General features: G+C 40.5%; 2 protein-coding genes across 6 annotated transcripts in view; one reads left to right on the top strand and one right to left on the bottom strand.

Moving 5' to 3' along the window:
* The window catches only part of GTF3C1 (general transcription factor IIIC subunit 1), a 199,708-nt gene extending 184,423 nt beyond the window's left edge, over window positions 1–15,285 (top strand). For both annotated transcript variants that reach the window (XM_089691990.1, XM_089691993.1), the window contains 5 exons: window positions 1,643–1,917; window positions 3,858–4,197; window positions 10,874–10,901; window positions 11,556–11,733; window positions 14,922–15,285. In XM_089691990.1, the coding sequence (XP_089548116.1) occupies window positions 1,643–1,917; window positions 3,858–4,197; window positions 10,874–10,901; window positions 11,556–11,733; window positions 14,922–15,131 (1,031 nt within the window). In that variant the 3' untranslated portion in view covers window positions 15,132–15,285. The remainder of the gene's footprint in view (window positions 1–1,642; window positions 1,918–3,857; window positions 4,198–10,873; window positions 10,902–11,555; window positions 11,734–14,921) is intronic.
* Window positions 15,286–18,334: 3,049 nt separating this feature from the next.
* SNRNP25 (small nuclear ribonucleoprotein U11/U12 subunit 25) overlaps window positions 18,335–26,969 on the bottom strand; it is a 23,429-nt gene continuing 14,794 nt past the window's right edge. For all 4 annotated transcript variants that reach the window (XM_089691959.1, XM_089691964.1, XM_089691978.1 and 1 more), the window contains exons 5-7: window positions 22,109–22,183; window positions 20,815–20,907; window positions 18,335–18,540 (exon numbers count right to left, since the gene is read on the bottom strand). In XM_089691959.1, coding sequence (XP_089548085.1) covers window positions 20,850–20,907; window positions 22,109–22,183 — 133 coding nt within the window. In that variant the 3' untranslated portion in view covers window positions 18,335–18,540; window positions 20,815–20,849. The remainder of the gene's footprint in view (window positions 18,541–20,814; window positions 20,908–22,108; window positions 22,184–26,969) is intronic.

Genomic DNA, 26,969 nt, shown 5'->3' with positions numbered 1-26,969 from the left:
GCGTATTTAAATCATTACAACTAAATTGTATAAAAAACTCCTGGAGCATCCCCCTTATAACCTCCTCCCACTCCCAGCTAGCCTCAGTTTTTGCTACTTCTTAGCTGGTGGATCTCTTTTCTCTACTAAGAGAAGCTTCCCTACTTATATAGAGGTTTTTTCAAGCTGATTCAAAATATCAGCTGCATCATAGCCAATGCAGCAGTTAATGTAGCTTCTCGATCATGTGAATCCTCAGCAGTGCCATGGGGGGCTGTGTTTAAATCCTGCCAGCAAGAAGCCATGGGGCTGGCCTGTAATGTTGATGCCATGCACTGGATTCTGCTAAGGATGCTTTCCTTAGCACGCAGTGCAATTCATGAGGTAGCCGCAGAGTGCTTTACAGGTCCAGGGCCATGATTTGCCTGCTGCAGAGCCCTATCTCTGAAGACCCCTGCAGAGTAATGCCTTTTGTCAAGCGTGGAAGCCCTCTAGCTATTCACAACCCATAGTACCCTTATCCTATTAAGGGATGAGACCAGATTAACAGCTCTCCTTTGTAATATTGGCAGCATTGGTTCCCTTGGGTACACCTATGGGGTGCTTTTGTGTCTGTGCTTGCTCCCTTAGTGGTGCATAGTGCACATGTGCAGAACTTTGGCTTTTGTGCCTTCGTAGCCTTGGAGCATTCACTGCATTGCAGCCACCTCACTTTCATGTGTATAAAAAGAAAACCATGTACAGGCCCAAAAGAAATAAATGAAAGTAGCAGCTAGCACAATACCCTAATACGTGGTATACAAAAATTGGAGATCAGCAGTGCAGCGGTTGGTTTAAACATTTTCCACTCATTGATGGTATTTTATGTTGATTTTTTATCTATTGCATTCACTTATTATGAGTACACGTGAATTTTATAAGCACCGCACTGTTGATTTCCAATCTCACTTCTATGGTGGCAGTTGTTGTCGGGAAGAGGCCCTTGTCTTCATCGACATGTGGACAAGGTGCCCCCCATGTTGAAGGCATGTGGCCTGGTATGGTTCAGGAGGAGGGGGTGCTCAAATGTTGCCAGGCTACATTCTCGGATAAGGGTCTCGTATGGATTGTGGGGGGTGCAATTTGTACCAAATGGTCTTCTGTTCACGTGTTCCCTGGTTTTATCTGGGAGGTGTTTCTGCCTCATCAGATGCTAGCTTTGGGTATAAGGTCCTTTTAAGCAGTTCTTTGAGAATCTGGCAAATGCCAGTTTCCCGTTTATATTGGCCATGCCAGCAATTGTTTGCTGTGTTGCCAGCCCTCATTTGGACAGCTTTCAGATATCCTTCAATGGATGAGAAAGAAAATAGGATTTTTGTGGTCACCATAAAAATCCTTTTCTTAGAATCAGGTCCTTCCCCTTGGTATTATCATCATACTCTCAGTATTGCTTTGCTACAGAACTGAGGCTTGCTGGTAGTAGGATCGGTTATGGATGGAATACAGTTTTTTTTTTTCTGTGCAATCCTCCCCATAGGTGACAATATAATCCAAAGGTTTGATTTCTTGTATCTCTCAGTGGACTTCAAGAAACTGACTTTACAATTAGTACAAAAAAATCTCTTTTATATACTGCACGGGAAAATCATTTGCATCAACAGAGGATTTTTTTTTTTTTTTGCAGGTTCCTTCAGTGACTTTAATGTAGACATGCCTTCACTACCATCGCTTTTTACTGAACTCTTCAACACTAAAGATCGGAGTGATGATACTTTCCTGAATCATTGCATACATAGTCTTGGATATAGTTCTAGGGATGTGGCTTGTGTACTGGAAATTCAGTCAGAAGTTGAAGCTTGTTCACACTTTGGCATGCAAATATCAGATCTTGGAAGAAAATTTGTAAAATATGAAGATGTAGAAAACGAACAGACTAGAGCTCTACAGCAATATTTACAGGTTTGTCATCAGTTATACATTTTTTTTACTATCCACACAAATTAGGAAAAATGGAACTAGTTTGTATTTAGAATGCCCTATTATTTTTAATGTGCTTCTGATTGGTGTGTAGTTAAAGTATATGTGAAGACTTACCTTGTAAGTCAACTAATTCAGTTAAAAATAGAAATGCAAGGCAAAACATTTGTTTTAAAATAAAAATAAAGTATTTGTGGTTTTTTTTTTTTATATTTATAATGATCTCTGTTCTCAGCTTCATAAGGGACTTAGAGAGATGGGGATGGAGACTGCAGGGGACCATGTCAGCAGGAGGCAGTGAAGCAATGCTACACTGATCTTCCCAGTGATTAGTTCTGCAGGGGGCATGTCAACACAAGTCTGACCATTGGAGTACTGGCAGCAGAATGCAAAAAAGAAAACTGACCATGCTGAGATGGATTTGCTTCCATGTCTAGTGAGGTCAGTTTGAAATAGAAAAGTGGGGGGCTGGCAGAATCACCAGGTATTTCACACAAAAGAAGCAGTACAAAGAGAACAGGATACTTTTTAGCACAAGTATGTGGTAGCACAGACACATACCAGATCGATTAAATGTTGGGGTAACTTACACTTTAATATATTCACATTTTGTTTTGTGTAGGGGCAATTATTCTCTGAAAAAAAATAAATCTAATTTGGTATAATTCAAATTTTGCATTGAATTTGCTGACCTTTTCTGCATTTATAGCATTACACAGCATGTGTGTCTCACCTCTACTGACTGGATGCTTTTATTTTTTTTTATTTTACAATTTGGCATACACCTAGACCTCACTGTATTCTGAGGATATAAATTCCAATACATAAGTTGATGTCAGCTAAATAGAAGAAAGTGTAACATGATGACAGTGTGTTACCATAATGTTTTAAAAGGTAAAAAGTAATCTATGCACTCACTAGTCACAATATAATGTACATATGTCATAGTGGTAGGGTTGATCACTAAAATTATAAACCTGCTTTCAGCCAGTGGTGTTAACCTTACATCGGTTATTCTGGTTGCCACCCTATTGAGGTGTGCTGGCCTCACTGAAATTGGAAAGAAGCATCTACTTGGAAGGTCGCACCTATTTTGTCACACGAAGTACCTTTAAGATGCTGAGCACATTGATTTATATTGATACAAAATCCATGGAACCATAGGTCTCAGCAGAAAACTAGGTCCTTACTTCTGAACACTAGGCAGAAATAACTGGCTGGCTATAACAGAGAGGGGGTTTTATCCCTAGAGAGGATTTCTCATAGGAGGTGCCAAGTTTTTTTTTTTTTTTTTTCCTGGCTAGTGTCCTACTCCTGTAGGTGGCGGTATTAAGTCCAGTTTGGTCAAAATTTATGGAGAGGCTGTGTCCGTCCATCAGCTTAGAGAAAGGGGTTTTATGGTGGGTAACAAAAAAAAAAAATCACTATTTCTAGGCACAAATATGAAGTTGCCTGCACTGCAGAAATTTTAAAGTAGGATATGTAATGGTTTTTGGTCAGTTTTTTAAATATATTTTTAGCATTCAAGTCTGTTCTGGAAGAAGAAGACTCAGACGAGATTCTAATTGCTCAGCACAGTAATATGGCCACACTGACCAAAAACCACTCACCATTGCAAGCATTATTATGCTTACAGGCTCCAGGGCTGCTACTGCGGTGTCTTCCTATTTAAAAGTAGTTACCTTTTAATTATTCAGTGATTCGGCCCAATAGCACCCATTATGTGGTTCCCATATCCCCAAGCCATATTTATGTATTTTCATTTAATTGTAAAATATCAAAGAGAAGAAACAAAAATGACACACAAAAGCTGTTAAGGCTTACCTAAACCAAAAGAAACAATATTTTTACCAAAACAATATGCCTTGTGTTGTATTTGTGGCTTGAAGAATTGACATTTTTAATGCTGAGTTTTCTTCTAGGACCTCGTAACACACAGACAACTACTGCAAGTTGGAGGAGGCTCTGTCAGGCTGGTAGCAAGAACTCATGCTAGTCCCTGGCTTTTGAATGCAAATTGTGTAAAAGAACCAGCTTCTCAGGACATAGCACTTCCTAATAAAGACTCTGATGGTCCTAAGTTTGATCAACAAGTCTCTCCAGACCAAACTGAAAGTAACTCCAGCATCTATGAACCCCCAAGAAAGAAAGCTCACTTAGAACTCAAGAATGCAGAGAGCCTAACTGACCCAGAAAATCCAGCAATTCCTGTAGTTCAAAGCAATGCTGGAAGCACGCAGATGCTTCCGACAACGTATACTGGTAAGAACAACCACCTTTTTTCTCACCTATTGGGGGATTAAAAAAAAAATCTTACACCTTTTGGGTTATAGAGCCATCTAAAGGAGAACTGGACATTGGCAAAAAACAAAACAAAAAAAAACTGTGTGCCAGTCCATAGTATAACTCCTCCTACAGCAGCATGTTTTCACTAGTGTCCTAGGGGGTGAATGTCTTTCATCAGCTCTGCTGTAGTGTGATTTTACTAGCAATGTTTTCTTTGTTACTTTTTTCTCTGATCCAGGCAAGTTTCTACACCACTGCTTGGGTTTTCCCTCTGATTTGCAGCTATCTGGCATGGTCATTCTCAGCCTGGCTTTTGGATCATACTGACACCAGACCCCACTGGACTGGATTTTGCGGCGCTGCTCTGGACGTGGGCTCCATGCGGGACACTTTCCTAAATCGGATCTGGTTAAGTTTTCTGCAGCACGCTTTCCAGGTCCAGATCTGCTGGCCTTGCCTCTGCACTTGCCCCATCTCTGAATATTCACATAGAGAGTAGTTTGGTTGGGCCGTGCATCAGGAGCTCACTAACTTTTATTGGTGGCTGAGTGCCATTATTCCTCTATTTTCCACCAGCTTTGCCATGAAAGGGGTTAAGGTGGGGGGTCTAAGCACTGAAGTCATCTCTCTACTGCTCCTGTTTCTAAGAGCCATGTGCAACTTTGATCCACTCCTGTACCCCACACACAGGGACTCTGATCACCTCCTGACTCTCACCTTCTTCCACCTGTCTGGTTTTGAGTACTTGAGGCCTTGCCTTTTAACCTAAACCTATACATTATCCAACCAAGCTGCAGTTGCAACTTGTCTGATTCTACACATGACAAGAGTGTGTGTGTGTGGGGGGGGGGGGGGCTGCTGTACTCGGTGCTCAAAAGACTTCAGGGCTACTCCTCTGAGTCCTCCATGGCTCTGATGGATATGGCTAGGTTCTCTTTAAGACTGAGGTTTTTACCATGGTCATGCAGGGCTTGATGACCCAAATTACACAATTTTTTGATGACTCTGACTGCAAAAGCCACAAGTGTGCTCCAACGTCTCCTGCAGCAGGCTCTGTTTCTGATTTACCCACTGCCTTAACAGTTTCTGAACTATTGGTTGCAGATGCTCTGATTCTGAGCTACTGAAATCCTTGACCTTGAGTATCAGCAGTCTACTGCTATTACTTTAAAGTTGAAGGAGACTTTGTCTTTTATTGATGAAGTACATATTATTCTGAAGCTAGAGGATCAGCTTGTTGCTTATAGCAGTGCAGTTTCCAGTCCTAGGTCATATCGGGCTCCTAAAGATGCAAAGACTTTCCCTTTGTACTTGGTTTTTCAACTGTTTCTCTAAGAGATTGAAAGAACCTGAATAAATTGTTTGCTGTGACTAAGCACTTGATGTCTTTGTATCCTTGTAGAGTGGATTATTTCCAGAAGTGATACATTGTCACCATACACTTACCGACCACTTTATTAGCTACACCTGTTCAATTGCTTGGTAACACAAATTGCTGATTGGCCAATCACATAGCAGCAATGCATTTAGGCATGTAGATATGTTGAAGGCAACTTGTTGAAGTTCACACCGAGCGTCAGAATGGGGAAGAAAGGGGATATAATTTACTTTGAACATGGCATGGCTGTTGGTGTCAGATGGGCTGGTCTGAGTATTTAAAAAAACTGCTGATCTACTGGGATCGCTACTGGGAACCATCTCTAGGGTTTACAGAGAATTGTCCAAAAAGGAGAAAATATCCAGTAAGCGGCAGTTGTGTGGACGAAAATGTTTTGTTGATGTCAGAGGAAAACAGTCAGACTGATTACTGCGACATTTAGATGGTAGAGTCAGAATTTGGCTTAAACAACATGAAAGCATGGATCCATCCTGCCTTGTATCAACAGTCCAGCTGGTGGTGGTGTGGAGGATATTTTCTTGGCACTAGCAAGGTGTACCTAATAGTGGCCGGTGAGTGTAGATCCAGACATGTTTTGCCTTAACAAGGCAACTACTGTACCAGTAGTGGATGCATCTGCCCTCAAGAGCCCAACAAATAAGGAATTGAAAGCTCCTCTCCAGAACTTTGTTCTCGCTTGATAGGTCATGCCCTGCACCAGGTGCTGGATGTGACTTTGTTGTGTGTCAAAACCTGACTGGTCATAATCCCTTAAAATGGATATAACCTCTACTACTCTTGATCCTTTGGTCATTGAATGTGCAAAGCAAATGGCTGTAGCTTTAAATTTCCGAAATTATGGTATTTGGAAAGCCTCCCATCTTATTTCTTGCATTTGTCCGTGCATAAGCATAGAGCATTTTGGCTATGGTACTGGACTACAGAGCTCTCTACATTGGGTCCACATGGCCTTCAAGGGAGGGACATTGTGATAATGTCACCAAGGATGTTACTGGTGACTAGAACACCCATTTTTCTCAGGGGAAAAAAAATAAGGAGCAGTCTGCAAAGTCACCTCCCTCTTTGCCCTCAAGAGCTCCCTTTAGTTTCTCCACACTTCAGTGTCAAGGCCCGCCAGGCTTGGCTCTTTGTCCACCTGCAATGTTTGACATTCAAAGTCTCAGCAAATCCTGCAACAAGCCTTCCTCCGCTTGAAGGTGTAATCTCACTTTTCAGAGCAGGGAACGGCTGACCTCTTAAGGATGCTTTGGCAGCTTGCATTCCAGATGCTTGGAGTGCAAGTGGGGTCCCAGGGCTACAGACTTGCGTTTTGCTCCTTCCTCTCCTCATTTTAAAACTTGCAGCCTTTCTGTGTCTCCACACAGACTAAAGGATAACCATTGGGCTGTCTTGCGTCTTCTGAATCTTGGTATTATTGCCCCAGTCCCTGTGGCAGAATAGTTTCAGGGGTTTTACACCAACTTGTTCTCTGCACCATTTTCAATAAGTTTTATAAAAGACATTTATATATGGCTACAGAGGTTCATTCTAAATTGCACAGTTTTTATATTCAAATGTCATACAGGAAACTTATTGTATACAAAACCATTCATATGTCTCAGTTATTTGGGAATAGTAAGGACTTACATAGATGGATAAATGTTGGTATTATAACATAATATCTCATCCAGCTGTGGTGGAATTTTGGAGTAGGGACCGCAGTATATCTCATCTGATTTGTCTCTCAATCACTTTGACAATAACCTTTATGGGAATGTTGAGCGAGTGATACGTTCCTGTGGAAGTATCTCTTCAAGTAGAAAGAAAAAGCAGCAATAAGAAAGAGGTTATGGAGATAAAGTGGGGGTGAGTGTGGAAGTTGTTGGGGGGTAAAATATTTTTTATCTAAAAAAAAAAAGGGGGGGGGGCCTTAAAGGGAGGTTAGTCTTTTAAGTAGAGTTTTATGAGTATACTAATACGCTTTTTATTGATCAGGAATGTGTTTATAAATTGCCTTTTGTGTGGAATTTTTAATTGCTTTGGTATAGCTTGTTTTTGCAGCGAATAATACATAGGCAGTAAGTTTGTATTGGGGTTTAATTAGAAAGGAAGGTTTAAGGTGGAAAAGTGCAAGCCAAGATTATTTTGTGACTGTGGTTTTGAATAGAGTTTGCAGAAGTTTGAAACCTTTGGTCCAGAATCTAGTCAGAATTAGCCAGGTCCAGCAGGTATGTGTGAGATCACTAATAGCCTGCAACTTCTAAAGCAGGTACCTGGGTGGGAGGCATGGAGGTGTGCTGATCTTTTTGTTATTATGTACCAGCAAGTGAGGACCTTGTATGTTGATCATGTAAAAGTAATATTGACAGAGCAAGAGACCGCCATAAACTAAATGCTGTTAAATTTCCTTGGACTTAGTGCTTTTTGAGTCACTTTCCTACTAGGAAATGAAGGGTTAAGAAGTTAGATTGATAATAGACAAAAGAAACCAGTTTTGGGGAGAGGGATATGTAATAGAAGATCTGTTCAGAAACGGTGTATCTGTAAGGTCCTTATTAGGTTTTAGGGAGGAGATCCAATGCTCAATCTATATACAGTATATCTGAAGATTTCTGTAAGGGGATCTTGGAATTTATCTCTGATCTCATCCCAGCTGTATAAAGAATCCCCACTATGAAAAAAAAATATATAAATATGTGAACTTACGAAATCTCCCCAGAACTTACGAAGCAAAGGCTCCAGATGACTCCAGGCCAGGTGGGATTAGTGTGTTGTTCAAAAGGGCAATATCAGTAAATGAAGTGAAAAAGGTTTGCTATAGGATTTAGTATTTTTTTTTTAATGTTCTTGATAAATGCAATGACATGATTCTGGGACAAATTATGGGTAAAGGAGGGAATAGGAAGGGAACAGAATAGGTATAGGAGCTCTAACAGTATGGTCATTTTTATTGCATTTGGTTTCCAAAGCCAGTAGATTTTATGCTTGGACCAAAAAGATATTTGCTTTTTTAAAAAACGGAATAGGGAAACGTATATCATAGTGTATTGGTAGGAATGAGTCAGATGTAAACCAAGATACTCCATGTGGAGTTGAGACCATTTAAAGTTTTTTGTTTTTGTTTTTTTTCCTCCCATGTGGTTCCCTCTGTCCATTCTCCTGTGACTCTGTAGGATCTGAACTTGGTTCTCTTTGCAATTCAAGCTGCCATCAGAACATATTTGAGACCTTACTCTTTCTACTCTTGCCCATAAGGAAATATTTCTTCTAGCTATCACCTTTGGGAGATGAGTCTTGGGAGTGAGTTGGAGGCCTGGTCTTGCAAAGAACCCTTTTTGCCTTGCATAGGGACAAGGTAATGTTGGGACCCAGGAAGTCCTGCTTGTCTAAGGTAGTATCTGCTTTTCAGCTTACACAGGACATTTTTCTCCTTTCTCTTTGTTCAGCTTCAGTTCATTAAAATTCTCTCCCAGGATGTGTGAGCCTGCCTCTGTTACTGCTTCTCTTTTTGTCATTCTGAATGGGCCTTGAAGGGCACCCCAATTCTTGTTCCACCATTTCTAGGTGGTTCAAAAGGACCATTGTTCAAGGTTATGGCCTCAAGTATCATAGTTAGTCTGGCTGAAAAAAGACAAAAGTCCATCCTGTTCAACCATTAAAAAAAAAAGTTATAATCCTACACCCACAATTGATTCAGAGGAAGGCAGAAAATAAACCCAGCAAAGCATGAACCAGCTTGCTCCTGCAGGGGAAACAAAATTCCCTCCTGATCCCCCGTGAGGCAATTGGATATTCCCTGGGTCCACTTTACCTATAAATGTTAGTATCCAGTTATATTCTGTGTATCTAAGAAACAATCCAGGCCTTTTTTAAAGCAATCCACTGAGCTGGCCAGAACCAACTCTTGAGGGAGTCTATTCCACATTTTCACAGCTCTCACTGTGAAGAAATCTTTCTGTATTTGGAGATTACATTTATTTTCCTCCAGAAGTAAAGAGTGCCCCCTTGTCCTCTGTGAATAGGGTGAATAGCTCTACATCGAGTTCACTATATGAACCACTTCATATACACCTTGATCATATCCCCCCTTAATCTCCTCTTCTCAAGAGAGAATACATTCAGTTCCTGTAATCTTTCCTCATAGCTGATCTCTTCCATGCCTCTTATCAGTTTGGTTGCCCTTCTCTGTACTTTCTCAAGTTCCCCGATATCCTTTTTGTGAATTGGTGCCCAAAACTGAACTGCATATTCCAGATGAGGTGTTACTAATGATTTGTACAGGGGTAATATGATATCTCTCTCTCTGGAGTCTATATCTCTTTTATTACAAGAGAGGATTTTGCTCACTTTAGAAACCGCAGCTTGGCATTGCATGCTATTACTAAGCTTGTGAACTACCAGAACTCCCAGATCCTTCTCCACCATTGATACTCCTAGTTGTACTGCCCCCCCCTAGTATGTATGATGCATGCATATTCTTAGTTTTCTTTTTCCTGTTGAAGCTCACTCCACCTTGTCTGTGAGTTCCTCTTGTATTTTTTGGGCATTAGGCAACCATTTCTCAGAATTGTAAGGCTGCTACCTGGTTTTCTGTTCACATGCTCTCTAATGCAGGCCATAGATTTGGAAAAAATCTTGCGATTTTTCTTCCGATAAACGAAAAATCGGTTGGTCATAGAGCCAATTAGACCACCAATTACAACGAAAATCGGCGGAAAAATTTTTTAAACAAGATGTCTGGTAAATGGATTTCCATTTACTCTGGCACATTTTTGGAAATGCTTTCATTACTGAATCTTGAAAAGGTAAGTTCATCTTTTGAAAAAAATAATACATGCACATTTTTTTTCAGGTCAAACAAATGTGCATTTATTATTCTTTTTCTAAGAAGCCTGCAGAGCATTGCACCTGCAATCAGCAGATCACGGGTGCAATCTCAGGCTCCTGCAGACAATCAGCATAGCTGTCTGCCCATACCTCTTACGGGCAGGCAGTTACCTGAGAGCAGGAGAGATTAGTGGACTACGAGAGCGTTCATCCTGTTTACATGGGATTTTTTTTTACTAGACTCTAATGAGCAAATGGTACAATGAATTAGCAAAGGAAAAGTGAATATCACCAGTGGGATGGGGGGGAGGGTGTATTTTTTTTAAAAGTGCTTCAGTAATGGGTGACAAGGGAAGCTTCCCATTTGACATCATTTTACTAATGAATACTACGTTGATGATGGCTTTATGCAGCTTTATAATTAAATTTGTTTTTTCTTTAATGCAGGTGAAGCTAAAGAGATGTCACAGGAAAAGTAAGTGATTTATTTACTAATGAGTTTTTGCAACTCAGAAATGGACCCTCCCTAGGCACCTTTCTAAGCTAGAACACCCACCACCACTTAAATCATTACTTGTCACTTCCTGACTGCAGTAGCCTGCTCAGATGTTTACAACTTGTACAGATCATTTCTTTGACAGTGCCTGCAAAGTAGCTCCCTTTAGACATCAAAGGTACCCTTACTCCCAGCATCTCTACTGTAAGTGTACAGCTCAATCTATGGGGGTTACAGCATAGACATGGCCACCAATAGAGAAGATTTCTGTGTTGAGGATGTGAACATCAGAGGACTGCCACCACTGGATGTGAACATCAAAGGACTGCCACCACTATCAGAAGAAGGAAGTAAGCAGCTGAGTCATTCTAGCTGAATTGAAGGGCTAGGGAAAGTTGCCTTTTAAACTTGAATTTGTAGAGTAAAATCTGTGAATCTTTACCTTTTCATTAAAATTCCCTTTCCACTCCCACATTTGTAAACTTCTCATTTATACAAGGAGAGATAGTACCCCTGATAACCCTGCTTTCAAGGTGAAGTTTTAATGCTTTTCTTTTTTGTTTTACATATGTAGTTTTTAAGACTGTAAAAGCTGTGTGATATATTTCGCTATCTTTTCTTGTCTCCTGATAGCTGCTATCTAGGAAGACCATGGAGAATTGTGGATGGCAGTTTAAATAAACCTGTATGCAAGGGAATGCTGGAAGCTGTTCTGTACCAAATTATGTCTAAGCCAGGCATTACAGAAAAGGACTTAGTACACCATTACAATGGTGTATTGCAGCCTGTCATTGTTATCGAGTTATTACAGGTAAATAGAAATGATAACTTTCTCTATTTTCAAACATTACCCCTTCCCAAGTGGCTTCCCTTTAACTGGACTATTATACCCAGTGGGCGGGTAGGTCTGTTCAATCATAAAGACCACTGTGATTGGCTGTCACAATGGTCATACAATTAGAAGCTGTTCTCGCTGGCTCCCAATCACTTGTACAGACTAAGAGCTGTCTCTGTTCTGTGAGCACAGAAACCTCTGATGCCCATAGACATGTGAGCATTGAAGCCCACACTCTTTCCCCACCACACATAAGCAGTACATGGGTGGCAAAAAGTTAACATCAGTTGATTATCACACATGATACTGATTTTTAAAGCAATAAGTATGTATATGTTGCTTTGTTTTACATTGAATGTTACATTTACTACTTTATAATCTGTTCTAACATTTAAGGGAATCAGTTATACATCAGGAAAACTGGCCATGCACATATAGATTCTCCATCCAAGCTACGCAGTGCAGATGGGCAAATCTTCCAGTGTGGCTATTGCATTTTGACAGCTGGCCCTGCATGATAAAACTTGTCATGCAATTTTCTTCCCTACTTTAATTATATAGCCTGTGAATGCATTGAATTTTACTAAGTTAAAAGGTAATTGAAAATAAAAGTCAAAAAGCCAAAGAAAAAAATATGCTGAAAGCAAAGTGGACATCTGTGGAAAATGGAATGAAAACTACAAACTAAAAAAATGCAGAATTGATTTCCATCTTTGTTGTTGGGATACTAATGGTTATGTCTAATTACAATCTACAGGGATTGCTTAATTATGGTTAATAATAATATTAATGCTTAGAAATAGAAAGCAGTAGTCAAGCAAGTGTGTGGGTTTTTTTTTCCAAATAGGTGACAAATATGACATAAAATATGAATTTCAAATTAACTTTATTAAAGAGCAAAATAACAGTTTTGGACATTTTAAAGTAATGTTCTCTTGAAAGCTTCTCCAAAAGGAGACTTTTTTTTTGTTTTTGCATGAAAATCTTTTGGAACATTGTTCTGGACTGCACTGTTTAGGTATTGACTTGAACACTAAATGTCAAAACTAAATCTCACCTTCTACCAGACTAAACAAGTCCTTGTCCCCAGACCATTAATTTTAGCAACTATATTTTCATAAGATGATACAGTGAGGAAGAGAAGTATTTGAACACCCTGCGATTTTGCAAGTTCTCCCACTTAGAAATCATGGAGGGGTCTGAAATTCACATTGTAGGTGGATTCCCACTCTGAGACAGAATTTAAAAACAAAATTCAGGAAATCACATTGTATGATTTTTAAAGAATTTATTTGTCTTGCACTGCTGAACATAAGTATTTGAACACCTAAGAAATAACAAGAATTCTGTCTCTCAAAGACCTGTTACTATGCCTTTAAACAGTCCACCTCTACTCCACTCATTAATCTAACTTAGTAGCACCTGTCTGAGCTCTTTAAAGACACCTGTCCACCCCAAAGTCAGTCAGACGTCAACTACTACCATGGGCAAGACCAAAGAGCTGTCAAAAGACACCAGAGACAAAATTGTGGACCTCCACAAGGCTGGAAAGGGCTACGGGGCAATTGCCAAGCAGCTTGGTGAAAATAGATCAACTGTTGGAGCAATTGTTAGAAAATGGAAGAGGCTAAAAGATGACTGTCAGTCTCCCTCGGACTGGGGCTCCATGCAAGATCTCACCTTGTGGGGTATCACTGATGATAAGAAAGGTGAGGAATCAGCCCAGAACTACAAGGGAGGAGCTGGTCAATGACATGAAGAGAGCTGGGACCACAGTTTTAAAGGTCACTGTCGGTAGAACACTAAGCCGTCATGGTTTCAAATCATGCATTGCAGGGAAGGTTCCCCTGCTCAAGTCATCACATGTCTAGGCCCGTCTGAAGTTTGCCAATGACCATCTGGATGATCCAGAGGAGGCATGGGAGAAAGTCATGTGGTCAGATGAGACCAAAGTAGAACTTTTTTGTCTAAACTTCACTCGTCTTGTTTGGAGGAAAAAGAAGGATGAGTTGCATCCCAAGAACACCATCCCTACTGTGAAGCATGGGGGTGGTAACATCATGCTTTGGGGGGTGCTTTTCTGCGGAGACAGGACGACTGCACTGTATTAAGGAGAGGATGAATAGGGCCATTTATTGTGAGATTTTGAGCAACAACCTCCTTCCCTCAGTCAGAGCATTGAAGATGGGTCGTGGCTGGGTCTTCCAACATGACAACGACCCGAAGCACACAGCCAGGATAACCAAGGAGTGGCTCCATAAGAAGCATATCAAGGTTCTGGAGTGGCCTAGCTAGTCTCCAGACCTAAATCCAATAGAACATCTTTGGAGGGAGCTAAAACTCCTGTGTTGCTCAGCGACAGCCCCGAAACCTGACAGATCTAGAGGAGATCTGTGTGGAGGAGTGGGCCAAAATCCCTGTTGCAGTGTGTGCAAACCTGGCCAAGAACTACAGGAAACGTTTGAACTCTGTAATTGCAAAGGCTTCTGTACCAAATATTAACACTGATTTTCTCAGGTGTTCGAATACTTGTGTTCAGCAGTGCAAGACAAATTCTTTAAAAATCATGCAATGTGATTTCCTGAATTTTTTTTTAAATTCTGTCTCTGAGTGGGAATGCACCTACAATGTGAATTTCAGCCCCTCCATGATTTCTAAGTGGGAAAACTTGCAAAATCGCAGGGTGTTCAAATACTTCTGTTCCTCACTGTATGTCGATTCCTATTCCAATATTGCACCAGCCCGTTATCAACAACAAAAGTGCAGGACTGCTGGTCCCGCATTTTACATGACAGGGTGTGCAGCCAGTGGATGGACAGACGAAAAGGCTTTCGGGGATTGGTCACACACTGAGAAGGGAACCTTTTGGGAGGGAGAAATAAGGTAAGTAAAACTGCACTTTGAAGGTACCCTAGACAAAAAGGATATTTTACCTCTTGCAGTGCAGGGGGTAGCCACACTGTAGGGGGCGGGGTCTTGTGCAATTCAAAGATGGTAAACATTAGTTTAATTACAATATTTTCAGAATTGCAGATTTTTGGTAAACGTTTTTGTTTGCATTTAGAAATATATGTATATTACTACATTCCAATCTATATTCTTGTAACATAGTTTAAAAAAAATGTATACCTATATATAGTGTTATTTCCTACTATTTTTTTCAGGTTCTGGAACAAATTGGTTGTATACAGAAGTGCTACATGGAGAAATGTTTCAAAGCTACTCTGCGCTCCCAGTGCAAAATTCCTCAATTATCCAATACCTTCAGACTGTCTGAGAAATTAATAGTGTTTTATGAACCTACTGTTGACTGCACCCTGAGACTTGGTGGAATTTTTCCCTCTGAGGATAATTGGAACAAATGGGTGTTGTAAATATATGTGTATATTGGATGGTACTGTATGTCTACAATTTATTTAACACAGTTACTTATTTCTAAAATATTTTTTACCCTGAATTATTGTGTGTTTGTGACTTTGTATTTCTTTGTGTTATTTTATGTTTTATAGTAAAGTGTTTGGTACATGCTTTCATGTCTTTATTTTTAGAATGGTAAGCAATATAGAGAGGTGCCTAAATGGGGTGAATAGTAGATTGACTTTTGTGGCTTCAATATCTTACACTGTGATAGATTTGTTACTGTTGCTCTTTATGCAATCCTCGTAGTAGGAAACATAAATGCCAAACTAATCTTTCTTTCTTGTCCATTGTGGGACACAAAAAGTCTTGAACCTTTTTGTTATGCCACCACCTACAGGAGGATTGGACACTGGCAAAAAAAAAAATGTAGGCCAGCCTAGGATAACTTTTACTAGTACCAGCACTCCTCATTTTTGTGTTTACCGCTGCTCAAGGTAGAGCGACTCCCAATCTCCAAGCACAACTCCTCCTGTAGGTGCTAGCTCAACTCGTGTGCTGCATAGAAGAGAACAAAGGACATCCAATCGGCTGCACTCCAAACAATCCACTTTATTGAACCAAGATAAAACCAATACAGACAGTGGAAATACAGTGGGGGACTGGCAGGTAGAGTACACGCTTGAACACGGCATCGTTTATGCTTTTCGATGAATGCCTGTTAGGGAAATCCCTACAGTTTATCAAAGATGTTCCTGGGGTCGGGGGGGCCTCCTATTACAACCTCTTTTTAAAGAAAGGGATCCTCCTCCAAATCAAAGACGGGTCCATCTTTACGTCACTCGTGGATCCCGAACCCCTCCTCTTTGTAATGGAGGGACATTTGTTGGAATTTACGACAGTCTGGATCAGAGATGTCCAAGATCACTGTGTCCATTCTGTTTCCAGGGCTACAAAATAGAATGTCTATCCCTGCCCCTCTCCTTGATTCCTTTCCTCTGAGTCAACCTCAGGCGCAGAGTGGTAATCCCAGTTCCTACAGAAGAAAGGTTCAAAGGGTTCTGTTCTAACCTTTTCACAGTTCCAAAACTGAATGGAAGCATTTGCCTAATTTTGAACCTAAAATCCTTAAACCGATATCTGCATGCCCCCAAATCTGTATGGATTCCACAAGATCTGTCATCGCTTCTCAGGGCTGTCAGGTTTATGAAGATATATGCATCTCGGATGTCCATGGATGCCAGAAATTGCCTTATCTTTTCACACCAACACTTTCTGCACTTTGCTGTGAAAGACCAACACTTTAAATGCAGAAGGAAGCCTGAATGGCAGGACAACAAATTGAGACTCTTCACAAAAGTACTGGCCAAGCTAAGATCTCGAGACATCCACGTCATGGAGTACCTGGAGAACCTTCTAAAAGATTCTTCAGCCACCATCCTGTTTTCCAACATTCAAAGAACAATTCCATTCCTTCAAACTCAGATGGATGATCAGCTGCAAGAAGTCTACCCTCCAGCATTCCTCTAACAGACCCAACCAAGCCAGGGTGTTTTGGAGGGGACTGCAGGCTAGCCTTTTATGCTTATGTAATCCCCCACTTTGACCTCCTGTGTCTCCTTAGGATCTGAATGCGGTACATTTGGTTCTTTAACCTGTTGGTGTAGGCCATACGCTCCCAGCACAGTAGCCGGCAGTGATCGGTAAGTTTCCAATACATACTTGTGATCAGGAGCTTTCTGATCATGTGACCGCTGTGACAGCCAATCACAGTAGTCACATGATCCTAAGGTCCACCTCTGCCTCCTGGCTTTTAGAACCCTTAAAGGGCCAGGAAGTGGTCAGCACCAAGGGGTTAAAATTCTCCATTTGAACCAATTCGCGATATCACATTGGGGGATCTCGTGAGTAAGGTGGCCATTACCTCCCATCAGGTGTATCTCTACATTGCTATTGTCAACTGTGACCATCCTAACATTTAAATGCCAAGTTCACCTTGGAGGGAAAAACTGCATTTCTTTTCACAGGAATCTGCAAAGCGTTTGCGCCTGTGATCAGTGGAACATGGGTGTAATGTCACGTTCCTGCAAACTCTTCCTCCAGCTCTCTGTCCCTACTCTGTACGAGCTTTCAGTTTGATGATAGCTGGAGTTAGTGTCAATGGACTACGAGTGCGCGGCTTACAACATTGTGTTCCACTGAGAACTACAAGTCCATCTGCCACCATGAAAGACAGGAAGGTGTAGTTAATTCACAGATCCGTGAATGAATGACGTGCTTGTGTGAGTGGGGCTGGATTTTCAAATTTGACAGCTGCCTCGAGGGATAATAACCCTGACACACTGTCAAAGAGGATGGCCCCTCTGGGGGTGACGGGTTGCTTAGTTACATGTTACACTTTGCTAAAGATGGAGTTAGCCTTTAAAGCCATCTCTATGTTTCATTTAACTTTAAATAGCTCCTTTGTACCAAACAAGCTATTTCCTTTTATTACATTCACTCACTGTGGGCGCTGTATAAACTGTATGTAGCATCATCTACATACAGTGTACAGCCTGTGTTCTGGCAGTGGTATGTGACATCCCTAGCACAAAATCAAAGTCAGACTGAGTGCTGCTTAGCCATTCACAACACACTTTGTATTTTATGAATGAATACAAGGCTTTCCCTGATTGGCTGATGTGGAGAAGCAAAATGAGGTCACAATTGCCACCTCAGCCAGAGGAATCTTGTATTCATTCATAAAAATAGGTTTCCTGTGAATAGCTGAGCAACACTCATACTGACTAGATCTCGCTCACTGCTCCTTTCATCTGGGCCCTGCCTGCAACCCCTGACCCTAGAAGTGTGATGTGCCTCAGAGGTTCTTTTATAGGGCAAGTCTGAGGCAGTAGCACTCTGTAATCAGGTCAATGGTGCAGAAATAGCGAGTGTTTGCACACACAAAGCTGAATTTAGTTATTCTCAAAATTCATGCCCTAATGTACTTTAGGCATTCAATGGAGATTTACTTGCACAGCATTTGAATTTGCAAGATTTTCTCAGCAGCTGCCCATTAAAAAATACAGAAACTGCTGGGCATATTTTACACAATCTTGGCAGAATTGCTTTGTGTTTGGCCCACTGAATTTTTGATAAATAGACCCAATAGTGTAGAATTCTGCCCCGGAAATGTATACAATTGTCACTATAAAGGATTTAGAAAAAAACAAAGTACACATTTTAGAGTAAAAATAACTAATTGTATTATGGAAGACAAGTTACACGAAAACACACAAGCTAATCTATAAATTATTCATCATTCAGTGCCAATTAGTAACAGTCTGTTGGTATGTTTTGCTTTTCATGCTTCAGTGGTTCATTCCTGTCTCCGTTGACGCATCAAAAATAAACATGCCGGTAATTTTCGTCACTGAATTAGACTACCTGTAAAAATAAAAATTCAAACACATCAGAAATATTTCTAATCTAGATTTACTGCGACTTTGTACACAAAAATATTGTAATGTATTTGTAAGAGCAGTCAGTGAGGTCTGTCAGTTGTGTTAAATGGACTTAACATTTTGTACTTAATTTAACGCAGAAAAAAAAAATACTGCATGCCCACTTTGGAAAAACCACGTCTGGTTGCTTTTCAGCTGCTATATAGGCAGTGCTACACTTGAGATTCTTTAGGAGCTATTGACTACAACTCATAGGTTTCCTTTACCTCTTCAGGTCATTATGCTCATATATTTAACCAGGGGACAGAGACCATCACTGCCCAGAACAGTGTGGCTCCTCCAAGTCATGTCCTGTGTTCTTCTTTCTCATTTGTTGACAGCTGAATGTTTTTTTCTTTTTTTAAACTAGCAACATGTGGCTTAATTAGATAAGAGAGAAAAGATTGGGTGGGGATAGAACTACTCTTTTACACACCCAGTTAGCCAAGAAAAATAAACTGTTGAACCTACAGAGAACCTCCTGTGAGGGAATTACATCACTTCTTCAGATGGTACCAACAACCCCCCCATCCCCAGCACTGCTGATGTACAAACTAAAAAAGATGGTATATGGATAAAATTAAATCTGGAAAATATCAAAGATAACAGATTTGCAAAGTATGCATGCACGGTTTTCAACTTGCAATTTCAAAGTATTTGCATAAAAAATACTTTAGCTCTGCTATAAGGAAACCATACATCTAGGTCCTTTTGCTACTCTGCAAATTAGTGTTTGAGCTAAAGAGACATGATCATCATTTTGAAGTTTGCTTGGAAAGCGCAAACTGAAGATATCACATAACTATTTTAGTTTTTCAGTCTGGAAAAGTTGCACTCCATTTCCCCACTTTATGTGCAGAGTAGATTAGAGAAATTGTACTGTGGAACAAAAATGTAGTTTACTTCCCCATATTCAGCATTCCCCTTTTTCACTCCCCCAAGTCAAAATAATTTCACTTTAATTGCCCCATCAAAGCGTAGCCCTAATTTACACATTATTATTATTATTATACAGTATTTATAAAGCGCCAATAGTTCGCTCAGCGCTGTACATTACAGAGGGGAACAGAACATGTGACAGAACAATACCAATACAATGCAAAACATGAGGGGATTGAGGGCCCTGCTCTTTCGAGTTTACAATCTAGGACATCCTCCCCCATAGTCCGTAATCTTGCTTAGCCCCTTCTATTCCCCCACTATCTTTTCTCCAATCACATTTATGTCATTTCTGCTGCCTCTTTCATTTGCCCTGTCCTTGATCTGTTAACGCTTTACCTCCTTTTTCTTCTGGTCCACTCTTACGCTGCCTTCTCTGCTATTCCCAATGTTCCATTGATCAACTGTTTTTCTCCCCTCAGGCCACAACCAGTTACCACTCTACCTCTGCAATTCCATCTAGTCCATGTTCAGCTGAAATTCCGTTTTCTCTTCTTGTCTCATATCACCTCCTACTCTGCTTCTTCTGCTAGTGGTCTACGATCAGCTCTTACTGTGCATGTTCTCCTATTGGTCTATAATTATCTTTCACTTTTTCCCTTTCCTCTGCCAATGCTCCATGATCAACTTACACGCTGCCTATTCTCTTGGTCATTAATGATCAGCTCTTACTCCGTAACTTCTCTCAATGGTCTATGATCAGCTACAATTTACACTACCATCCAACCACAGTGGCACACTTGATTAAATATACTGTATGCACAGAAAAAAAAAAATGCGTGATTATGCAGTAATGCATACCAGTACGTGTAAAAATGAATCAAAAACATTTTAGTTTAAAATGTTCCACTCTGTGGGGGCCAATGTTTTGTAGTACTGTTTAACCCCTTTACACTGGCCTCCCGGCGTCTGGGCCTAGACGCCGAGCGGCCGCACATTTGCATTCATGTAACAAAAAACATATCTGCTGAGAATGCGCGCCCTTTCGCGCTCCCAGCACACATGTGTGGTACTCACGGAAAGGTCCCGGTCCACTCTTTCGATCGGGACCTTTCCCGATCATGTGACCGCCGTGACGTCACAGCGATCACATGATCCCTAAACTACGCCCCACCCACCCCGCCTCCCGGCATCTGAAACTCTTAAAGGGCCGGAGGCGCCGGCGGGAAGGGGTTAAACAGAACTATCAAATGTCAAAATCAGAGTTAGTGGTCATTATTGGGGTTGTCATTGTATTTTTCTAATACGTCCTACATGAATGGAGTAAATAAAACCAGACCTTAAAACATTGCGCTTCTCGCTCCTACCGAGGTGCTATTTATTTCTCAGCCTCTTAACAAAACACACCTCATCTCTGTTTTTAATGCCATACCTTAAAGAGAAGACAGACATATTAGTGAACAAAAGCATTGTGTAAAAAAAAAAAAAAAAGCAATTTCAGAAATATTTTCTTAATGTGTCATTTTATATTAATGTTATTATACAGCTACCTTCTTATAGAAATCAGAGACAAGTGTGTTCATTTGTTTGCTAGTAAACCCCAATTCCAGGTCTTTCCCTCCCCACCCCAATTTTTGTTTGTTTGTTTTTTTTAAAGTACAAGGGTCTTTAAGCTGGTGATGTCATGGATCCTCGTCCTCCTTTTCTGTCCTTGGCAGTGGGTGAGTCCTGAATGCTGCAGAGAACAGTGCCACATAAGGACTTGGTGCAGATCTATGCAGCATTCTGCTGCTAGCACAGGAGCGGCAACTAACTCACTTGCTGACTATTCTGAAGTGTGGCTTCCATGAGTGTACACCCAAGGTGCTCAAAGGCCTGTTTTCACCTCTTGTTAAGTGTTTTAAAGTTGTAAACATGCACACTTTCTAATACAGTTATAACTATACAGGCACCAGAACTGCTTTTGCCTAGTTTCAGAAACCATCTTTCTTGCTAAAACACACTGTCATGTGACTATGCATCTCTTCTGGATAGTGGGGGATAGCAGTTACAGGACACTGTGCAGACACAAACTGTACCTTTATTTCATAGTCTGTTCAGGCAATAAGCAGGCTGCGCTTAAGCAGGGGGCATGTTCAAGAGGCAGTCTGTTACTGGTCAGGGGTGTGGTGGCTGAACAAACTACCCAATACAGGCATGCTGTGTGTATGCACAGTGTCGTGTAACTCTGAATAGCCAGCCAAAGGATGAAAACTGACTAAGCCAACAAAGATCAGCTTATGTACTTTGTGTGGTTCATTTAGAGGAAAAAAGGTGATTGGCAGGATAAACCAGGTACTTCAGATGGAAGACGTGCATGAGAATGACAGAGGCTATGATTTGTAAAATACACATACATGAACACATATTTACATAATAATTAGGTTAATAGAAGTTTTAAGAATTAAGAGTACATTTTGCCGTAATACGGGCAAAGCAGGTTTTGTGTAACTTGCTATTCAAAATACAGGTTTTGCTTTATTTCATGGGCACACTCGTGAAAAATGTTCACATTTGATAGGGTTATGCTGTTCCTTCTCCAACACCATGTTACTAATAGCATAATAAGAGTAAAAAAAAAAAAACTGACTTACTCACGAAGGCTTTTCTCATCCTGATCAAGCTTCTCCCCAGCAAAGGACAAATAGTACGTTCTCCATACATATTTCCTTTTTACCAAAATATTCAGAAGCAAACAGATTATGAAAATGTATTAATGGCAATAGAGCAATAATATAAATTAGTTGCAGAAATGCAAAATAACAGCTAACATTCCTGGTCTATGTACAAGTGATGAAATTTAATACAAACATATTCTGTGTCTATAATAGATTTGTTCAAACCTTCACCTTACCTAATTACAGCTTGTTATAACCAACGATCCTTATAGGCCCAATGGCAAGGAATGTATATTCAAAATGAATTTTATGACACTGGCATGTAAACGATTCAAAGTAGACTATCACTCAGTCTCTTCCAGAAATATCGCATTTAGAGGTTATATACTGGGCTTAAACTGGTAAGAAGGCTCCTGGCTGTTTGTCTGCCTGGCCTTGAGCTACTTACATACAAAGATTACTAGAATGAAGGTAAGGAAAGATCACAGAAAACTGCACTACTCCATTCCCTGCTAGTCCCCAACCAACTAGAAAATGCTGTGGCCTATATGCATGAGTTACATCTTCACAGTCAGCTCTGCCAAGATCTAATTGTACAGAGCTAGACCAGGTATATGAAACTGAGGGCTTTGGGGTACAAGCCTTACTTTTGCTATTTAATTTATCAGAGCAGACTGATTTAACCACTTGCCTACTGGGCACTTATACCCCCCCTTCATGCCCAGGCCAATTTTCAGCTGTCGCACTTTGAATGACAATTGCGTGGTCATGCAACACTGTACCCATATGAAAGTTTTATAATTTTTTTTACACAAATAGAGCTTTCTTTTTGTGGCATTTAATCTCCACTGGGTTTTTATTTTTTGCACTATAAACAAAAAAAAAAAAAAAGCAAAAAATTTGGGAACAAAAAAGTTTTTCTGTTTTTATTATACAATTTTGCAAACAGGTAATTTTTCTCCTTCACTGATGTGTGTTGATGAGGATGCACTGATAGGCGGCACGCTGTGACAGTGTGAGGAAAGTGCAGCCGATAACCGGCAACTGCATTTACCTGTGATCTGCTGTGTCATTGGACACAGCTGATCACGTGGTAAAAGGCCGCTGTGATTGGACTTTAACCACATCACGTGATCAGCTGTGTCCATAGGACACCGCAATCATAGAGATCGCCAGGGGCGCGCGGGAGGGTGCGTTCTGGGAGGACGTCATTCGCCTATAGCGCGGTTAGCAAGTGGTTAATTAGATTCATTAACATGATATCTCTACATTTTAATTAATGTCTTTATAATAAAAGTTACCTTTCTGTTTATGCTGAATTGTATTCTCTATTGCTGAACAACTTAGCTGGCTCTGTGATTGCTTGATTCCCTACTGTCCTTCATAATATTCTTAAAGCAATATAGCATTTTTTGCCAGGTCAAACGTATTCTGTGATATACCAGTAGTAGATCATACAACAGATTGCTTGATTTTATAAGACAAGGATGCCTGAATTTTATTGCTAAGCATTTAATGCCAGCTCATTTAGGAAAAAAAAGGGTCTTTTTTTTTTTTTAAGGTAATTGTGACACAGATATCAGCAGCATTATAGAAGGTAGAACACAGAAAACGCTGTCTGTCCTCAGTTCTCTTTTTCTGATTGAAAAGTCATACAGTTCTACCTGAACAGAACAGACTCAGCAGAGTCTGTGTAAATTTCAGCTTGAGCCTGAGTTCATATTATAGCTTGTATGTGAATCGCGCTGGAACCACACCTTATTCCTGTGCAATTTACATGCCATTCTGTGCAGTGCAATTTGAGCCCATTCATATTGCATGGGCTCAAATCGCAGTGCATGGCACAAAAAACGTGCAGGCACCTTTTTTGAGCCGCTCTGGAACTGGATCACATAGTCGTTTTGTACCATGCAATCCAGTGCAGGCAAACACTGCGTTTGTGACCTGCGTTTGAGGTGTTAACTTTGAATTCACACCCACAGCAGATCACAAAACATTGCAATGCAGTGCAGGAAACGCACAGGGATTGCAGTGTTTCCCGCAATGCATATGTACGAACCGGGGCTGAGTTCTGAAAACACAGGGTATCTGGATGGGTATACATGCATGTCTAGTCATACAGTTGTGTTCAAAATAATAGCAGTGTGTTGAAAAAAGTGAATAAAGCTCAAAATCCTTCTAATAGCTTTTATTTCCATACACACAAATGCATTGGGAACACTACACATTCTATTCCAAATCAAAACATGAAGAAAAATATATCAAATTTGCGTTGTTCCTCTAAAAAAATTGAAGAAACGTTAATATTAGACTGTTCAAAAAAATAGCAGTGTTTGTATTCTTCTTTACAAACTCAAACATTCACTATATAAACTGAAAAATGTTTAAAGATTTTGCTTTCCTTTGAATCACTTAATTAATATTTAGTTGTATAAGCACTGTTTCTGAGAACTGCTGTACATCTGTGTTGCATGGAGTCAACCAACTTCTGGCCCCCGTGATCAGGTATTCCAGCCCAGGATGATTGGACTACATTCCACAGTTCTTCTCTATTTCTTGGTTTTGCCTCAGAAACGGCATTTTTGATGTCACCCCACAAGTTTTCTATTGGATTAAGATCCGGGGATTGGGCTGGCCACTCCATAACATCAATCTTGTTGGTCTGGAACCAAGATGTTGCACGTTTACTGGTGTGTTTGGGGTCGTTGTCTTGTTGGAACACCCATTTCAAGGGCATTTCCTCTTCAGCCTAAGGCAGCATGACCTCTTCAAGTATTCTGATGTATTCACACTGATCCATGATCCCTGGTATGCGATAAATAGGCCCAACACCGTAGTATGAGAAACATCCCCATATCATGATGCTTGCGCAACCATGCTTCACTGTCTTCACAGTGTACTGTGACTTGAATTCAGTGTTTGGGGGTCGTCTGTCAAACTGTCTCCGCCCACTAGACCCAAAAAGAACAATCTTACTTTCATCAGTCCACAAAATGTTGCGCCATTTCTCTTTAGGCCAGTCAATGTGCTCTTTGGCAAATTGTAACCTCTTCAGCCCATGTCTTTTTTTCAACAGTGGGACTTTGCGGGGGCTTCTTGCAGATAGCTTGGCTTCACATAGGCGTCTTCTAATTGTAACAGTACTCACAGGTAACTTTAGACCTTCTTTGATCTTCCTGGAGCTGATTGTTGGCTGAGTCCTTGCCATTTTGGCTATTCTTCTATCCATTCGAATGGTAGTTTTTCACTTTCTTCAACGTCTTTCAGGTTTTTATTGCCATTTTAAAACATTTGCGATCATTTTACCTGAGCAGCCTATCATTTTCTGCACTTCTTTATATGTTTTCCCCTCTCCAATCAACTTTTTAATCAAGGTACGCTGTTCTTCTGAACAATGTCTGGAACGACCCATTTTCCTCATAATTTCAGAGAGAAATGCACTGTAACCAGCATGTACAACATTTGCTGCCTTCCTTCCTTAAATAAGGGCAATAATTGCCACCTGTTTTTCAAAGAATGAATGACCTCACTAATAGAACTCCACACTGCTATTATTTTGAACATGCCCCTTTCAATTAGTGATTCAATTACACAGAATCAGCAGCATGCATGTCATGACTGTTGGGTCTGTTGGATTTCTATTACTGTACTACACCTGCTAGTAAATTATTTGCCATGTAGAAATATCATTTCTACCAAAAACAGTGATTGATCAGGTTAGTGATGTCTGACTGCTATTATTTTGAACACAACTGTACATTTGTCCAGTAACTTACAGGGTCATTATGAACAGTATTAAAAAAAAAAGTATAGAAATGTTTTAACACTACCGCAAACCAGTGCAGATCAGGGACACAGGCTCCGATTTGCTGACTACCTGGCACTGCTGCAAGGATTTTACAGCTCTGAACAACACAACTTTCTGAGAGTTCAGCACATGCAGAGACAGTAAATGGTAGTTCAAAAATCCCTTCCCATTTTCCATCTTCATTCCCCTTGCAGATGTCTGAGACTCACAAAAGGAGTATGGTGAGCATGGGAATCTCAAGGCAAGTGCAAGTTGTGCAGCACTGAAACAGAAAAAACTGTGAAACAGTAATATACAGTAGGGTTGGTACTAAAACTGGAGAGTGCAAAATCTGGTGCAGCTCTACATGGTACCCAGTCAGCTTCTAACTCAGCTAGTTCTATTAAGCTTGGACAATAAAACTTGGAAGCTGGTTGGTTTCTAAGCAGAATTGCACTCTCCAGTTTTAGTAAATCAACCCCAGTAGTTCTTATACCATGTGTTTTTTCTCTCTCTCTCAAAAAAAAAAAAAGCATGTTCATACATATAGGGACATAAGGGAAAATATGTACACTAAAACAAACTTACCTGAAAGTGTTTTTCTGCAGACACTATGACTGCATCAGTAGTGGATGTTCATTTGTGTTATCTGTTTTCACCCATCTTCCTAAGCACAGCTCATTAGAATACAGTGGTTCAGAACACTACAGAGATCAATGTTGCTCCACAGGCAGAGGAAGAAGGAGAGCAATACATACTGATCTACTTAGTAAAGAGCTGTGCAGGAAGAAATGTCAGCAGACATATGACCCTGGGGGCTACAGATGCTGTACAATAGCACAGCATCTTGTAGCTCCCAAGTGAATTGCAAAGAAGCAAACTGACCACTCAGGGACAGACCATCTGCCATGGTCAATTTGAAATAGAAACGCAGGGGGACTGGCTGGATCGCCAGGTATATCACACAAAGTAAGGCATGAATAGAAGGGGATACTTTTTCATACCAGTACTTGATAACACAGACACATTTCAGAAATATAAAATGCTGGG

This window comes from Staurois parvus, unplaced genomic scaffold (genome assembly GCF_062004578.1).
Source record: "Staurois parvus isolate SC_StPar_1 unplaced genomic scaffold, SC_StPar_1.0 ptg000022l, whole genome shotgun sequence".
Lineage (NCBI taxonomy): Eukaryota > Metazoa > Chordata > Amphibia > Anura > Ranidae > Staurois > Staurois parvus.
Note: the sequence above shows the minus strand (reverse complement) of the source record. Positions and strands in the feature narration are given on the sequence as shown.